Source organism: Callorhinchus milii, unplaced genomic scaffold (assembly GCF_018977255.1).
Source record: "Callorhinchus milii isolate IMCB2004 unplaced genomic scaffold, IMCB_Cmil_1.0 Scaffold1, whole genome shotgun sequence".
NCBI classification, from domain to species: domain Eukaryota; kingdom Metazoa; phylum Chordata; class Chondrichthyes; order Chimaeriformes; family Callorhinchidae; genus Callorhinchus; species Callorhinchus milii.
Genome location: NW_024704742.1, coordinates 39,978,427 through 39,997,547, shown reverse-complemented (window position 1 = coordinate 39,997,547; position 19,121 = coordinate 39,978,427). Strand labels below are relative to the sequence as shown.

General features: G+C 41.0%; 1 protein-coding gene across 1 annotated transcript in view; it reads left to right on the top strand.

Moving 5' to 3' along the window:
• The window catches only part of rab28 (RAB28, member RAS oncogene family), a 66,486-nt gene extending 50,566 nt beyond the window's left edge, over window positions 1-15,920 (top strand). The window contains exons 6-7 of the mRNA XM_007888990.2: window positions 2,531-2,608; window positions 14,398-15,920. Coding sequence (XP_007887181.1) covers window positions 2,531-2,608; window positions 14,398-14,490 — 171 coding nt within the window. The 3' untranslated portion in view covers window positions 14,491-15,920. The remainder of the gene's footprint in view (window positions 1-2,530; window positions 2,609-14,397) is intronic.
• Window positions 15,921-19,121: the final 3,201 nt, after the last annotated feature.

Genomic DNA, 19,121 nt, shown 5'->3' with positions numbered 1-19,121 from the left:
GCCCCTCGGCTCTGGAACTCCATCCCCGAGTGCCTTTGCCTTGCTTCCTCCCTTTCCTCCTTCAAGGCCGGTCTCATGACCTTTCTCTTCAACCGTGCCTTCAGCTCCCCTCTCGACTCTCTACCCCCTCCTCGCTCCCTCCCTTCCCTCCCCTCATCCTGACCATTTCCCCCCTGCTTGGGTCCCGACCCAACTGTCTAGCACCTTGGGACGTCCTCCCGACGTGAAAGGCGCTCTATAAATGCAATCTTGTTGTTGTTGCATAACGATGCCCTAAGGTGAGCTTTCCTTGTTTTTTAAAAATATATCTCCCCAGAAAATCACAAGCACAAATCATAAATTCAAAAGATTATTATTTCTGCCCAACATCAATATCTGTGTATAAATTTCTGGAGAGGTGGAAATAAATTGGAATGTAAACATGAGCTTGTATCCAGAGTTGTAGGTTTTCAAGTAAAGTAAGTCTAATATTCTCTAATAATAACCCACAGAAACCACTGTATATACTCTTAAATCACTGGGATGAACTTTGACCTTGTTCCCACAAACTCCCTACGCACACTAATTGACTGCTGCATTATCAGCAGGATGTGGTTGAGAGAGTAGAAATTGGCCAAATCGACACAAACTAGAGTTGGACCACCCGTCAGCTCCCAATATGTCCAGATAAATGTGATGCTCTGGTTTTATACAAGTTTTTTTTAGATTTTCACTCTTATTGAGACTTGAAAACAACTGCTATAGTAACCTTATATCGAGATTGGTCACCGTATGTACATAGTAGAATAGTAGATTAATAGGAATGAAAAACCTCTATCTTGAATTTTGCTTAAATATCATAGTTAGAACCATTGTTTTATTATTAATTTACACTGGTTTCCTACTTCTAAGCTACAGCAGCCATATGCATTTTCAAAAATACATTTATTTTTAAAAATAATATTTTATAAGATAGCTTCTAACTTAAAATATAATAGTTTATTATGACTACAACAGTTAGATAGCAATGAGTAGTCCATTATTTTTCTCCAGTCTGCATTTTTTCTTAAGATGCAAGCAGCCTTTTTTTAATCTTGAAGAGCATAGGACAACAACAACTTCATTTATATAGCACTCTCATGCCTGGTAGCATCTCAGAGCGCTTGAAATAGAGGACAGTAAACATTAATAGATTATAGTGGATGGCGGGAGGAGAAGTGCCACTTATTTAATGAACCTGTAGTTAAAATGTTAAACAATGTTGTTCGTTGACCTAAAGGTTTGAGATAAAAAATTGGAATGACAATTTCACATTGTCACAACTCTGGATAGATACTGTATCTAACAAAGAGTAAACGAGAGAAATGTGGGGAAAAGGAAGGTAGGTAGATAGGACTGAAAGGATTGCTCTTTAGAAGAGGCAGCACAGCCATGATGGGTCGAATGGGTCTCCCGTGCAGTACATTTCTATGGTTCTAAGGTTCAGAATCCACTATCTTAGTCAAAGTTTGGGAAACCCAAGTAGAAGTGTAAAGCAATACACTTAGCAGAATATCACTTCCTTTGTAAAATATCACATTGACAGACTTTCTATGAAAGTCAAAAAGAGTGTAATTTATACATATACTTTAATGACCTCTTAATAATATGGATTTTCAGCGTTTTTTCCATAGATTTTTAAATACATTAAGATCTCACCTTCACTCACCATTCCCTCTCCCCCGGCACCCTCCACTGCAGCTTGAGTGCCTAGCTAGGACTATGAGGTGCCTTGGGACGTCCTCCTGACATGAAAGGCGCTATGTAAATATAAATTTCTATATATATACTAATAATACTGCGCTTCAAGAAGGATCTCAATAACTGATTGACATAGAGATATAATTTACACCTGATCGGAAAGGTCTTGCATCTGGGAGTGACATGAGCATATTTGTTTTGGGGCATTTCCTATTGTACATGAGTTATTTTCAGTTTTGCGTTTTTCGCTACAGTTACACCTGGTGGCCGCCGAGTCAAAGTGGCGCTGTGGCATCGTGCGTCACAAAGCACGTACGTATGCACGCACTGCAGTTACACCAAGTAGCCATGCCGGCTGACTGTCGTGCTGTGGCAGCCTGAGTCACAGAGCACACACGTATGTACGCACGCACTGCAGTTACACCAAGTGGCCGTGCCGGCTGACTGTGGCGCTGTGGCAACCTGCGTCACAGAGCAGGCACGTAGCCAAGCGGCGCAAACAAAATAAAGAACACAGACAAAGCTAAGACGGGGCAACAAGAACAAAATTACATTTTTAAAGCTCCGAGTCCTCTCGCTGAGTCCTCCCAAATGAGTATAGATAAAGATGCAGTGTCTATCTGTGTGTCAATCTACATTCCATATTGGATCCTTTGTTTGTAAATGTAGCTTCAACAGGTACAGCTTGTATTAAATATTGAGTTTTGATTTAAACTAGTCTAATGCTAAATATTATTGTTTGAGATATGTGGATTAGTGACATTTTGACAGTGTAAATATTTGTTTTGACATAATTTGTGTTTTATTTTAGGTCTTTCTCTGTTTCCAAAGATTTGCTGCTGACATCCTTGGTATCAAGCTGAATAAAGCTGAGATCGAACAATCACAGGTACTGTAAGAGCAGCAAAATTTACAGAATTCTTTTTAGAATACTTTGGTAAATTCTATTAACTCACTAAATAGCTTACCCGTTACTCTCATGCCTCTGTGATGGTCTTGGTTGTCTGGTTCCTGAGCCGGGCAGATCACAGGATTACAGTAGTAATCCACACCTGGATTACACCCCCCACCATTCTTTTAATCTTGCATTTGTAATATATTCTGACTACCAGATACCATCGGTGTATTTTATTAAATTTCCGGTGTTCACATATATATTTATCTCTTATGTAGTATGCCACTTTGAAACGTACTGCATTTTGTGTTATAATGGGTTATAACGTTATAGAGCACTCGTCTCGCAAGCGAGAGACCTGGGTTCAATTCCCTGCAGGGTGAAACGTTGGGCAAGTTTCCTTACTCCACACACCTCTGTTTACCGAGCAGTAAGTAGGAACCCAGTTGTTAGTCAATTGGTTTTCCGGGGATAATAACCCCATCAAAAATACAATAAAATAAAAAAGTCACTCAATCCATGAATGTTTGTGGGACAATGTTGTGCGCAATTGGCTGCCACGTTTCGTCCATAAAATATAGTCAATTCACTTTACAGTATATTCTGTGAAGCACTTTGAGAAGTCTTGAAGACGTGATAAGGCCCTATATCAAATGCAAGGATTATTATATTATGTATTTAGATAAAGTAACTGGGTAAAGATAGTGGGAGAAACTTTTTTTTAATTCACCATCATATTTAGTTAAACATTGTGCTGCAGCAGGAACCAAATGAACAATGAAGGATATTAGCTGTACTGACTTTGGGTTCAGGTTCATAGTAGGTACAGCTCAGAAACAGGCCAATCCAGTCTGGTTAGTGCTTATGCTCAACTCGATTGCTTACACTAGATCCTATCCCTAGTCACATATCCTAGCTTTTTTCCCGATATCCATCAACTTTATTCCCTCTTAACCATATATCCAGTCTTGTTTTTGAATGTGCACATGGATGTCGCCCAACAACTGACTATGGCAGAGAATTACACACTCCCACCTCTCTGTGTGAATTTTTTTTTATAATCTCTGTTCTGGACCTCTCAGTTCTGATTTTAAAATTCTCATCCTGGATCCCCTGACCCTGGAAATAATCTTTCCATACCCACCCTATCTAAGCCTCCCATCATCTTTTACATTTCTATCATGTCTCCTCTCAGTTTTCTGACCACCAAAGAAAAAAGCCACAGTTTATCAAGTCCGTTACTATATGGTGAATGAAAATTCAAAACATGCATTTGTATTGCACCTTTCACATCGCGTAACATTACTGAGTGCTCTACAGGGACAGAATTGGATACTGAGTAAGGGAGAGGGGAGACGGCCAGAGGTGCTTTTTCAATTTGAGTATTTGAGGTGTGACAAAGAGAGCAGGGGGTGTGGGTGATATGGAGCGATAGAGGTACAGTGTTTCAGAGGTTAAGAGCACAGGAACTAAAAGCAATGCCACTGGCACAGAGAGGACAGGGGACGTGCAGCAAGTCCACGTTAGTTGAACACTCAGAGAGGATGAGCAGAGAAGTAGAGTAGCAGAAGATCGGAGAGATAAGGAAATACAAGGGATTAGATGGATTTGTAGGTGAGAATGAGGACCTTGAAATCTACAGGAAGACAATGGAGACCGGCAATTATTTACTGTCTTCTTGAATGTGGAGTCCTGTAGCTCAGTGGTTAGAGCACTTGCCTTGCAAGCGAGACACCTGGGTTCAATTCCAGGCAGAGCGAAACCTTGGGCAAATTTCCTTAATCCACATAGCTAATACTAATCCCTCCAAAAACAAAAACAAAAAAAAATTGGTCATTTTCAATCCACGACTGTTTGTGGGACACTGCTGTGCGCAATTGGCTGCCGCGTTTCGCCCACAAATATACAGTCAATTTACTTTAGTCTATTCTGTGAAGCGCTTTGAGACGTCGAGAAGACGTGAAAAAGCGCTATATCAAATGCAAGGATTATAAATGTATTAACTCTAAAATAAAGGTGACTTTGGTTTTTTTATTTTCTGGTAATAGTTTGTTCAGATCTTACTGAGGTAGGAAAGTTTAACTCCAAAAGTAACCGAAAATTTTGCCGTGAATATTATTGGAAACTTTAAGGTTATCTCGTGAGTTATGCTGTATATTCATGTAAGCAAGGGCAGTAGTTACCAGAGTCATTCTAAAGTGTGTGCAACATATCCAACAGCAGCACAAATCTGAGAGGACAACTCCTGAATGTTATTGCTTTATCAGAAGCCGAAATGAGTCTTGATTTATGACCTATGACAGAAAGAAAATTCCTCTTCACTTTGTTACTCTTTTCAACAAACTGGGACATAAGTTTAAAAAGTTAAGAGAAATATTTTCATTAGGGCATTGACCCTTTGTGGAAGTGGAGAGCCTGATTGTGTGGGATGAAGCTGAGTGCATGTTCACCCACTGTTGCTAGAGTGGCTCCAAATAAAGTAAACCCTGACTGGAACATGCAATTAGACATTGTAGAAGTCTGTGCCTCCAATATCATTAGCATTCCTGTAGCAAGGTAAACATTACCCAAGGGATTACCATGTAACAATAGCAGAAACAGGAACGGTGTAGAACCAGTTTTCAATGTTGAAAAAATGTCTGCAAACAAGAGAAGCACCTGTAGTCAAATTCTGTTTTTGTTGAAAACAATCACTATTTTTAACTAGAAATAATTGACCCTCTATATCTGAAGTAATTGCTTCTTGATGTAGAGATGAGAGAACTCAAGTAATTCTAAATGGATTGGATTATAATTCTGTCCAGTCTTTACCCAGTGATTGATTCAGTCACTATTAACCTCATTCAGTTCATTAGATCCAAAATCTCTAAATCTCTTGTGACTAACTGTCCAAGGTCAAGTATGACAAGACATTATTAATGTAACCCTTACTGTTACAGAGCTGCTCAAAAAAGTTCACCTTTTGAAGAAAATTGCTTTTCTAATATTTAAAAAAATACAATTACTAAAGTTGACATCTATGATAAGGCAATAACATTCAGGAGTTGTCCTCTCAAGTAACTTGGGTCTGTTCTCATGGAGAGCAGTTTTAAAAATGGGAGCCAATTCTAAAGAAATTCCCAAATAAATCTAAATTGTGCGATATATTACGTGCTAATCATCTGTTGCAATTTTAAAAAAAAATTGGAGCACATTGCTAACTAAAGAATTGCACTGCTATTTAATTAAATTGAGCTTGGTTTCTTGTTGCATCAGTGATGGTGTTTTCTTTTACTGAAGGACTGATTAACTTGAGAAATGGCCTCCACATTTTAGTTACCTTATATATGTTATTGTAAAGTTGTGAAACCAGGGATTATGTGAAATCCCTGAAATTTTCAGTAAAATTGTGAAAAGGTGATATCACTGAAATTAGAAGTTTTCAGCTGACAACGACTCCACCTCAAGTAACTCCCCCAAAGAAGCTTTGATCCCACCACTCAGTTACAGAGATGGGGCTGCACACACTGCCGAACCCACCCATTTTGTCAGCTGACATTTCTGCAGGACAACCCAGTCTAATCGAGGTCATTGAGGCACCCACTACCAGTGCATCTGTTTCTCCAGTATCCAGTGCCACAGATCCACCACAGCTTAACCCCGTTATCTCCATGTCTACTACAATAGAGATGTCCAGTGGTCCTCTTGTTCAGAATACTATTTCACATGCCCTGGAAGATCGCATGAATTTCATCAGCTCAGAAAGCAGAGTGCTGCTGCACATATAGCACAAGTAGCACAGGCAAGAGAGGATGGAGCTGCAGAGTCGGCTGGATCATCAAGCTGTTACACCTGGAGACAAAGTGGCTGTCCCCATCCCAGTAGTGGACAGGAGTAGAGGAGATCCCAGGAACATCCTTGGTGTTACCATTAATAGAGATATAGACACTGACCAGTGCAAGATAGCAGTGAAGGCCGATATTCAGGAACCAATTTGATTTCTGCCCACAATGATTGTTAACAGAAACCTACGTTAAGAATATAAGAACATAAGAATTAGGAGCAGGACTAGGCCATTCGGCCCCTCGAGCCTGCCCCACCGTTCGATAAGATCATGGCTGATCTTCAGACCTAAATTTAATTACCTGCCCTATCCCCATATCCCCTAATCCCTCTTTTTTTAAAAATCTATCAGTCTCAGCCTTGAAGATGTTCAAGGACTGAGCATCTACAGCCTTCTGGCTGAGTGAAGAAATGTTTCCTCAACTCTGTTCTAAAAGGCTGACCATTAATTTTAAGACTGTGACCCCTGGTTATAGATTCTCCTACCAGGGGAAACAGATCCTCAGTGTCTACTTTATCAGCCCTTTAAGAATCTTATATGTTTCAATAAGATCTCCCCTAATTCTTCTGTACTCTAGAGAATACAGCCCTAGTTTATCCAGCCTATCTTCATAGGTCAGTCGCCTCATCTCAGGAACTAACCGAGTGAATCTACGCTGCACCCCCTCTAGGGCAAGTATGTCCTTTTTTAAATAAGGAGACCAAAACTGCACACAATACTCTAGGTGTGGTCTCACCAGGGCCCTATACAGTTGCAGCAAGACTTCCCTACTCTTGTACTCTAAACCTTAACCAGGAGAAGTCAATGTCACTCCGTCAAATTGTCATTGTACAGTCTGTTTGTGGTGGACAAGGCTTTATAAAGTGTAACTGCGGTCAGAAGAAATGTCAAACCAACCATTGTAAATGCTTCAAAGCAAAGCTAAAATGTAACTCCCCGTGTCATGGAAGCCTCGTTTGTGTTAACAATGAACATTTTACTCATCAGTGAATGAAATGTCACGTGAAGCTTATGGTGAATAGAATATTAATTTTCATAATGTGTTCATTTTTTAATCGTGGCAACAAGTGTCAAGGCAAGGTTATCAATATGATGAAATTATCACTTTTTCATAAAATCCCTAACTCCTAATTTCAGTGATTTCATGGTGTCACAACTTCACTGAAAATTTCAGGGATTTTGCAAAATTCCTGGTTTCACAGCTTTACTGTAACATATACAGAATTCAATGACTATTTCAGTATAAAGTACTCCCACAGAGTAAATATCTTGAAGAAAATGTGCTTCATGTTTTTTTCAGCTCATGTGGAGCTGGTCTCCCACATCTTGTCACGTCAGGGAGCCACTGCATTACTGTCAGGTCATTACATCAGCTACAAGAAATTTAGCAACATCACTTAGCACTGAAGGAAATCTGGAGGAAAAGCAATTGTGATGGGATTGCTGGCTGATATTCAGTGATATAAGCCAGGAATTTGACATCCTGCCTTAGTTACCTCTAGTTGACACCGTCCTTCAATCTGTCTCAGTGCTTTGTGTTAAGAAGACATTATTGTCCAGTAGCCTCTATATGTGTGTATGTGGAATGTCAAGTGAGGACAGAAAAGATTAATTTTTATGCCTTTTATGGATAAGTAATCTGCTGACACTCACTGTCCAGACTCTTATATGAAAAAATGTCTATTTGAACAATGTGATGGGAAGGTTTCTGGTGAATGATACTTTAGCTTGAATCATATTTCAAGATAAAAAAGGGAATGGAGGAAATTCATTGTGGTTTCTTAACCAAATGTATGGAACGGCCATATGATGACACCAGTGCTCTGTGATGATCTTGTTTTACAGTATCAGTCATATTAGATTATTGGCAACAAGTAATACCAGAGCATTAATCATTTGTCTATAGAAAATAAAAAAAATTAAATTACGAGGGTGCATTCCTATGTTTTGCACATGAGACGGAAAATAAAACTGCATTGAATAGTGATAAATAGAAATTATTTCATGAAAATGTAGTTTCAATTCACAGCAGGAAAACTCTGATCACTCCTTCTTGGGGTTGGAGGTTTAAGTATGACAAGAATTTGCTTGCAAGCCCTTTCTTTCAGAAAGTTTGGGACTTTAGTGATAAGGTTTTGTAGCTTCCTAAAAGGCCATTTGTCTTTTTCTAGGCTAGTGATGGTGGAGACATATAGGCTAAACAAGGTATGGGAGTGGGCCAAAGAATACAGTGTATCTTCATTTAGTTTGACCCTTTTACACTTATAAGTAGGAGTACTAGAATGAAATGGTCGATTCAGCACCTAAAGTTTGAGTGATTGATTGCTTACCTCATTTACTTATAATGTTACTTTTTCAGTGGAATTCATGTTACTTAAAAGTGCTGATGTATTTTGTGCACTAATAATTGTGTGGTTATTTTTTTTCTTTCTTATAGCATTCAATGTATTCTTGATCCTATGTCTCTTCCAGCGCATTTCAACTAGGTGGGTGGGCAGAAGAACTGTTCCCAGAGTCTGAAATTGAATTGGCTTCTTTGAGATGCACAAGAACAGCCTTGAGTGCACGCCTTGATTTATGCTGCTGAGCATCTTTCCTAGTGGCATAGTCCATTTTAGGAGCTTGTCATGATGAAAATCAATGGTGGAGAACCATATTCTGTCATTTCATAGCACAATACGTTGGAACACTTAACCTATTTATAGTGATGGCAGAGCTGAGTCTGACACATACAGAAACCCATCACCATGAGTGTTTTTTTAAAGAGTCAGCACAGACATGATGTAATGTGGTTCTAAGTCCAGGTCTCATGGGTGAAAAGACAATATTCCAACTGATGTTGGCATTCTCAAGTATAACATAATTCATATTATTACTAAGTGTTTGCATTTCGTAAAACTGATTTGTAAAATATTATATAAATTGAGTTTTCTTTGAACAGTTGGAATTGAGCTGAAGCCAATGTGATGTACTTAGCAATGGAATGTCGGAATCAAATCAAATCAACCCTCTGTGGTGATGTCTGACATCGAGTCTTGGACGAGAGACAACTTTCTTAAGCTCAACGTGCGAAAAACCGAGGCCCTCTTGATTGGCTCGCGTCAGCGCCTCCGCACCTCAGGCACTGACAGCATCAGCATCCAAGGCTGCACTCTCCACCTCTCAAAGCCAGTCAGGAACCTCGGCGTTTTGTTCGACCCTGAGCTGTCCTTTCTCCCTCACAACCGCACCACAACTGGCACCGCCTTCCATCACCTCCGGAACATCGCCAGACTACGGCACTACCTCACCCCTCACGCTGCTGAAACCCTGGTCCACGCCTTCGTCACCTCAAGGCTGGACTATGGGAACTCTCTCCTCGCCGGCCTTCCCGCCACCTCCCTCCACAAGCTGCAGGTCATTCAGAACTCTGCAGCTCGTGTACTGTCCCGCACCAGGCTTCGGGACCACATCACTCCCACCCTCGCTTGCCTCCACTGGCTCCCCATCCCCCAGAGGATTGATTTCAAGATCCTCATCCTCACCTACAAGGCCATCCACGGCCTTGCTCCCTCCTACCTCTCTGACCTACTATCCCCTACCTACCTGCCCGTACCCTCCGTTCCTCCGGCTCCGGTCTGCTCCACGTCCCCCGCCCCAATCGCCCTACCATCGGTGGTCGGGCGTTCAGTCTCTCAGCCCCGAGGCTCTGGAACTCCATCCCCCAGTGCCTTCGCCGCCTCCTCCCTTTCCTCCTTCAAGGCCGGTCTCAAAACCTTTCTCTTTGACCGAGCCTTCAGCTCCCCTCTCGACTCTCTTCCCTCTCCTCGCTCCCTCCCTTCCCTCCCCTCACCCTGACCATTTCCCCCCTCCTCGCTCCCTCCCTTCCCTCCCCTCACCATTTTCCCCCCTCCTCGCTCCCTCCCCTCACCCTGACCATTTCCCCCTGTTCGGGTCCTGACCCAACTGTGCAGCGCCTTGGGACGTCCTCCTGACGTGAACAGCGCTCTATAAATGGAATCTTGTTGTTGTTGTTGTTGATCTCGGTTGTCCAGTTCCTGAACCAGGCGATACCCCCAAGGTACCATTGATGACAGATTAGGCAGCCTGGCTCATCGGCGGGACTTGAAGGGTTGGGCAGGAATTCTTCTTACTCGGCTCCTATTAAGCCTGCTTGTGCAGCAAAGCAGGAAGTGATGGTGACCTAACGATCTGGAAATTGGCCATTTTAATGCTTTGTAACATGCAGAAAGCGAGTAGGCTTGATTTTAGCACTGTAATCAATTTGTATTTAGCATGCTAACCAATTATTCCCACTGTTTGCTTGTCTACAAGGGGATCAGTCCATTTATTGTGTATAATTGGCTCTCTACTGAAATTCACCTGATAGCATGGTGGCAACTCATGGTGAAGCATCACATTACGTACCAATAGGAAATAGTTTTGCTACTATTTCACAACATTGTGCTTCTTTTCAACAAATGGGATGAATGTGAAGAACAACAACAAGATTTCATTTATAGAGCGCCTTTCACGTCGGGAGGACGTCCCAAGGCGCTGGACAGTTGGGTCGGGACCCAAGCAGGGGGGAAAAGGTCAGGGTGAGGGGAGGGAAGGGAGGGAGCGAGGAGGGGGTAGAGAGTCAAGAGGGGAGCTGAAGGCACAGTCGAAGAGAAAGATCTTGAGACCGGCCTTGAAGGAGGAAAGGGAGGAAGTAAGGCGAAGGCACTGGGGAATGGAGTTCCAGAGCCTAGGAGCTGGGAGACTGAAGGCCATCGATGTTAGGACGGGGGATGTGGAGCAGACCGGAGCCAGAGGAACGGAGGGTACGGGCGGGTAAGTCGGGGGATAGTAGGTCGGAGAGGTAGGAGGGAGCAAGGCCGTGAATGGCCTTGTAGGTGAGGATGAGGAACTAAGCCTTACGAAACAAATACATTGATACAGATATTGAGCTGAAATCTATTTGATCCCTCTCATTCTATGCTGGAGCAGATGATTGAAAGCTGAGTGTTGTTAGTCCAACTTGATATTATGGGGTTTAGATCTCCTAGCCATTGTGAGACAGATGTGAATAGTATTGGTTTGAATTTCAACTTGGCAGCATGTTTGAGGAAAGTAAGTAAAATTCAGATGGATGCCGTGCTTATGTTAATGTGATTAGTACCTGTTGGTAAGCAATTTGGAGTGATTGACTCCAATAAATTATCCAGTATCAGTAAAAGCTGAAAGAATGATTGCCAGCCTTTATTATTCACCAGCAAGTTCTGTTTGGACTTTCCAATTTAAACAAACCTTTTAGGCGTTAATTGTGTGTTGGTTGCCTGGAGTGCTGGATAGAGAGGCCAGGAGCTTTGAGATTAGATAAGGCTATTGAAAACTACTCAGTTTAAGGCCTTACATGGGAGTCAATGACCTTTTCCAAGATAGCATCAGTAGGGGAGCTTTAGTTAATCATAGCTCACTTTGTTAGATAAGATAATGAGAAAGTGATCAATTGAAACATTGACAGAACACTTATCAGCCAATCAAATGTTCAATGTTTACCTTTTATAGTACTGAATTTAACCCTGACCACTCATGTTATTTATCAATTCCCTATTACTTATGCCCTAACCAGATGTTAGTTGCATGAAAGAAGACATTCGGACCCAGTATTGATATATTGTGAGGTATATTGCTAATGATTGGGGCTACACTGTAGATAAACTTGCAATATATACAGAATATATGTTGCCTTAGAAGCATAGAACCAGAGAAATATACAGCACAGAGGAAGGCCATGTAGGTGCTGGCTCTTTGAAAGAGCAATCCATTCAGTCCCATTTCCTGGTCTTTGACCTGTACTGTTGTTATAGCTCCAGCAGATGCTGGCATATATAATTGACATTAAAGAGTGCTAGATTATACTTTCTGAAAGTCAATAGTGCATTGCATTCCTCCAGAACTCAAAGCATCAATCTGCAGGTGTAATCATATTATGTGCAGCAATGATTGAACAGCCACTGCATTTGCAGCTTGCTTTACCTGTGCACGTGCATTTAATTTTATTTACCAACGCGAGACTCACTGTCTTGACTGAGGTCAAATTATATTAGATAATTCTTGCCTATGTATGGAGTCACTTTTTAGCGGGTTTCTCACTCACTTGGGCCTCCCGGATGTAGATGGGAGGAGTCAAATTGCGATTGAGAGCAGACTCCAGCCATTCACAAGAGTCTGGAGTTGGGCTGTCAATCAATGAGGGGGCGGAGGAGCAGGGAAGCACAAGGGAGGGAATCGTGATTGATTGACAGCTGGGTCACTTGTGAATGAGTGGAGCCCAAACAGTCACAAGTGGCTGCAGGCTGTCAATCACCTCAACGCTGCCGATAATTTGACGGCTTCCTGTCCAATGGAAATGGCAGTGGGTGGGAGGAAGCAGCGCCCCTGTGCTGGGCATAAAGTACTGAACTATATTTTGCAGCCAAACAAAGGTAAATATATTTTACTGGATTATGTGAATTGAGTATTTTAATTTTCACTGGTTAGTTGACAATGCTTCAAGTGAAACAACGTTATTGCATATTATTATACGGGGTCGGCGGGTCTCCACTGCTGGGTGGGAATGGTATTTCAGTTAACCTCAGACACCTCTTAAACCGGACAAAATATCCGTCCCCAATGTGTCCGGCTTAACCGGCTTCCAATGTATTATTACTGTCATTGAATAGCTGTAAAATTGATGGTTTCATTGCAGTCTTACGTCAAAGCCTTTGAAGAAATCTAGGATATTAGGTATCAGTTGCTCTTGTCAACTTCAGTTTAATTGGGGTTTTCAGGTAGCATTTTTGGAAGCCCACTTCTACAGGTTCAGTTTATGTGGCTTCAGGAGAAGCTGTATACTTCAATACAGTTTGTGTTTTCATCTTTCTCTTTATTAAACTTAGAATTTAGTTTCTAGTTCCAGATTTAATGATCTCATTGCAACCCACCTATATTTGTCTTTTACAGTATTTGAATATCACATACTACCTACCTGATGCCTCTGCTTTTAAATGTTTCTATTCAAATATAAGACTAATCAGAAAATTTTACTTAGTTGCTTATCATTTGCTTTGTTGGACATAAGTTAACCGATCATGGATTCTTTTTGATAAAAGTTTAAACTGGTTTTATAAAAGGAAAATTTGCTGAGTGGGTTAACTTTCATCTCATCTCTTGTCCTGTATATTTGTTTCTCTAGAACCATACACCTAAATATTTTGTTGCTATCCGCAAAGATCGCTTATTCATGTCTATCATGAAACATTTTAACTCATTTGTTCTTTTCTTTTGTTTTTCCTCTCCATCTCCCTTTCACTCTCAATGCTTCTTTCTGTTGGACGTGATTGACAGCGTATTGTCAGGGCCGAGTTGGTAAATTACCCACACGAAGAGAACCTATCCCAGGGTTCCACACACTGCCAGAGTAAAGTGTGTACTGTGCAGTAGCTCAGGTACTGCAGGAGAAATTTGAACAACCTTCCTGCTTTTTTTAAAAAAATGTCGTATTAAACAAAAAGTAGATATCTTTGTTAGATTTTTCCAAATTCTAAAATTACATACTTGTATTAAAATAATGGTGACTATTACTGCTTTTATAACTATTTTCCTGTATTAAAATGGAAGCACTAAGATTGATACATAGTTGCATTACAGTAATTGTTTTTTTGCTCAAGAAATAACATGATTACAAGAAAAGGCTTTTAATAGGAATTTTGCTCTACTTATTTTTGTGGTGCATAAATTAATTTATTCCATTGACGCTTGGTGTTTACCAAACTACTAGTATTCAAACTACTTTAATTGAAATTGAGTTTTATACATATGCCTCAATCTCTGAATAGCTGTCACCTTTCCTACTAAACCTATTTATACTTTTATTTAATGGCAAATATGCAAAAGAAACGTATAATATTCATTAATACCTCTGTGTGTGTCTCTTTCTCTTTTTATGTGACAGCAAGTAGTGAAGGCAGATATTGTGAACTACAGCCAGGAGCCTGTGGCGAGAACTGTGAACCCTCCTAGAAGTTCAATGTGTGCAGTTCAGTGATCCCGCCACATCCCCATATTAGTACATTTGGCAGTCCTGCTTCTTTCACACAGGCCCATTCTTTCCAAGCAACCTCGTTTTGACAGCAATCACCTCTACAACACAGTAAAAGGCTTCACAGACTGGCTGCACTACAGTATGCTGAGAAACACAAGGCAGCCACTGTCGACCGTAGAGACACCAAGAGATATTCAACCACACATTTAAGTATAATTTTCAGAATCCAGAGTCTCATAAAGATGCTTGTCACTTTTTTTTTCAAATGACAGTATAACTGTATCGGACCAATACTTAACTATTAAAAATCTAATCTGTGTAGCCATGCGTTTTAACGTATTTTCAGCCTTTATAGAAATCTGTATATGTTAATTGAAAGTTCACTTCGAATACCAAAATGTAAATTTTTGTAGATTTGAAATCTAATGACTTTTTAAAACACATTGTTGATTTTTTTTTAAATGCAGGAGACCTGGGCTTTATAGCAGATTAATATTTGAATCGTATTAAAGGAATGTAGTCCTTTCATGTTTGGTTTCCTTTCCCATTTTGTTTTCCTTTTATTGTTATGTAATCCTTTTGATTGTGTCTGTGTATGTTCACTGTTTTAAGAGCAGTCTCTGCCAACAGTGCTGTCATGACTTAGGGAGTAGTTCAGTTATGATCCCAAATAACAAATACTGTACACTTATCAATTTTACATCTATTCAGACCTGAATACATTTGTACTAAATATGTTTTCAGCTAAACTGTCAGTTGTGTAAAGTCACTAAGGTATTTCATTGTTTTGTAAGATTACAATTCAACACGAAAATGGATACTGGTCTTGTTATTAATACTAATTTGCACGATTCTACATTCCAAACAGCACTATCCATATTGATTGTTTTTTAAGCACAGTACATATTTTTTCATAAAATAATAATGAAAAATATACTAAGCATTTTAAATGATTTCCTTCAATAACACTGACACCAAGGAGCTATCAGGGTGTATTAAGTGGAACATAAATACAAAATAAATGCAAATCTGCATAGCATTCAGTTCTGCTGTGACATTATAAACTATTCCTATTGATGTACCAGCAGTAGCTAAATGCATATTATTTGCAATACAAATGAAGCCTCAATTCATTTTTAAAAAATGTTTGGATTTTTAAAAAATATATTTTTGTTTGGTATTGTGCATGGAAGTATTGTTACTGCAATCTGATTACAGGCTTCCCATGCCAATCCCTTTGCTCAATGTACTGTAATTCTTTTTAAGGATTGCAGAACCCAAGCAGCTTGAAAGTATTACTAGCCTGAATGTTGCAACAGAAAAGTAATTGTTGGATGTTGTAAATTTGATGTGGGTATTGAAAAATGCTTTTATCTGTTATGTTAATATGTTTGTCTGCTTATAACAAATAGAATCAACAGGATTTACCAAAACGGAATTGCTATTTCATTACGTATCTGTTTAATGCAATATCCACTCACCAGTCAAGGTTTTATACCAGACACTCAATAAGCATTGTGTTTTACTCTTGTTAAATATTAGTAGACATGAAGTTTAAAGGAGTTGTATGTTTACATTAAAATGGGTTAAAAAAAGGATTATAATGAGCAGTTCTTCTCCAAGAAATGTAGACAGAAACTAAATTGGGGATGGAAACTGATAAGAGTGTTACTGAGCCATGCAGACCAGCAAGGTCCCAAGTTTGAATTGGTATATTAGTCAACTGTTTGTGTAGGTTTGGCTCAGTTGGTAGCACTCACATCTGGGTCAGAGTTTTGGGTTCAACCACATTTTGGGACTTTGAGCTCACAGTCAATGATACTGCAATGCGTTACTACAGTATTATTATACTTTTCCTAGTCTTGAGGGACGGGATACATTTTGCTTCACAACTGCTGTTTGCTATGCAATGTTAGACCTGATTTTTTTTAAGAAAAATGTAACTGGTGCAGTGAGGAGTGGGAACTCACTTAAATTTGTGCTAATTCGCATTGTTGAAACCAGACTAAATAGAGCTTTGAACTACAACTAACTAGACAGTGTTCAAATGCAGGTCCTTGGGGTTCGAATGAATGCTGTTGTTGTGAAAGAGGTGGCTGGACTACACCTCCCAGGCAGCTCTGTGAGGGTGGCTGGGTGGCCAGTCAGGCATATGCTCTCTTTCTGTACACCAGTTGACTCGCGAAGGGGAAAAGTAATGTAGATTGCGAATAGTCACACTGCAGCCACCAGTAGATTAGTGGCCACACACTGGGGCTACCAACATTTTTATTTGTGAACCACTGAATTATGGAGTGGTACCAACTGATCCAGGTTGACATCTATGGTGCCTAAATGGGTAAGTTTCCCATTTACCAAGACAAACCTCTTTGCAACATTCTACATTAAAGAAGAAGGTGATGTATTCCCTACACTTTCTTCCTTAATTTTTTGGGGTAAAGAACAATCACACTGCTACTCCTATATCCCTCTCCCAACTGCCTCCAAACCTACCACCATCTCCTACTGCCCATGGAAAACGATCTCCCTACAATCCCTCTCCGCGCCTCTGGAGTTCTCTGAACTCTTCCCCCTCTGACCCACCTCCCGCACCAACCCATCCTCTGCATTTACTCTCCTCCACAGTACCCTCTCCACCACACTTGACGCCCTTGCCCCCTCACCTCCCGAACTGCCTCCTATTTCCGATCCTCACCCTGATTCACTAGCCACCTGCGCTCACGCCAGGTGTGGGCTGCCGAACTCACTTGGCTCAAATCCGGTCTAACAGTTCACTGGCACATCTGGCTGGACTACATAAAAACCTACTGCTCCGCTCTCGCTTTGGCAAAATCGTCCTTCTATTCCAGGTTAATCCTGGAGGCGAAGGGCAACCCCAGGTTCCTGTTCTCCACCACCAACCGGCTCCTCTGCCCTCCCCACCACGCCTCGCGGATTCTTTCCTCCGACTCACTGTGAGGAAATGCTGGACTTCCTCGAGTCCAAAATCAAGGGAATCTGCTCAGCTGCTACTGCCCTCCCAAAACAACCACTATCATCCCCACCTTGAAACCTTCCCTTGACCCGTCACAGCTATCCAGCTACCGGCCCATCTCCAACCTCCCTTTTCTGTCCAAGGTGCTTGAGAGAGCCGTTTCCTCCCAGCTTCGCTCTTTCCTCTCCTCCCACTCCCTCTAATCGTGTTTCCATGCTGCCCACAGCACAGAAATTGCTCTGGTCAAGGTCACAAATGACATCCTGACCATGTGTGACCAGGGCTCCCTCGGGTTCCTCGTCCTCGACCTCTCCGCCACTTTTGACACTGGATCACTCAATCCTCCACCACCACCTCTCCCACCTCAACATCCAAATTCTGTCCTTGACTGGTTCAGGTCCTACCTTTCACACTGCCTCCATTTCGTCACAGCAAACGGCTTCTGCTGCCCCTGCACAGTTTTGTGCGGTGTTCCTCAGGGCTCTGTCCTCATTCCCCTCTTCACCCTCTACATGTTCCCCCTTGGTGACATCATTCTCAGACATGGGGTAAATTTTCACAAGTATGTGGATGACACCCAACTCCATCTCTCTGCCTCCACCCTCAACTCCAGGACTACGGACCTCCTGACCGCCTGCCTGTCAGACGTCAAGTCCTGGACAAAGGACAACTTTCTCCAGCTGAACGTCAGCAAGACTGAGGCCCTCCTGATTGGCTCGCGCCAGCGCCTCTGCACCTCCCGATGTGAAAGGCGCTCTATAAATGTAATTTTGTTGTTGTTTGTTGTTGTTGTACTTTGTAAACAATTTTGTATGTAAGCTTATTTCTTCTCCATGGAGAGGACTCACCACCTAATAACAAGTGGCTTCATTGGGAATAACATGGGTCTCATTCTTTGCAGTCCTGCATTTGACTGACAGCCAGATGGGAAAAGTCATTGTTGCTGAAGACACAATTTAATTTAATTTTAATACAGTAAGTTGAGTTCCAGTATCACTTTACTGTAATACTGATATAACAGATGTTGTTTATCCCTGCTTGCTTAGAATCTAAATACCAGGCACTTTGGTATGTTCTTGGAATACTGAATGGAAAAAAGCATTTTATCTCTTATATTTTCATGGAGATAGAGGCGGTTTAGGCAAAAGATAGATACTACCCCTTAATAATAACAATAATAATCCTTGGATTTGATATAGCGCCTTATCACATTGTTAAAATATCTCAAAGTGCTTCAGAGAACATATTGTCAAAGTGTATTGATTGTATATTTTGTGGGTGAAACGCAGCAGGCAATAGCAGTGTTCTACACACAGTCTTGGATTCAGTGCCCCAAATTTCTTTATGGATTATTACCCCTAGAAAGCGATCCACCAATCGACTAACAACCGGGTTTCTACTTACTGCTAGTAAGCCAAGGGGTGTGGAGTAAGGAAACTTGCCTACAGTTTCGACCCGCCCGGGAATCAACCCAGGTCCTCATAAACCTTACTAATAGAGTAGGTTTATAAATTGTAATAATCTGTTTGCATGACTTATGAAGAGGGATCTATTGTATTTTAGTTGCATGAACTGAAATAAAGTCACAAATTTGCATTCATCAAAATGAAACAGAAATTTTACACACATTGCTCCTAGATCTAGCACAAAGTTCTCTTTC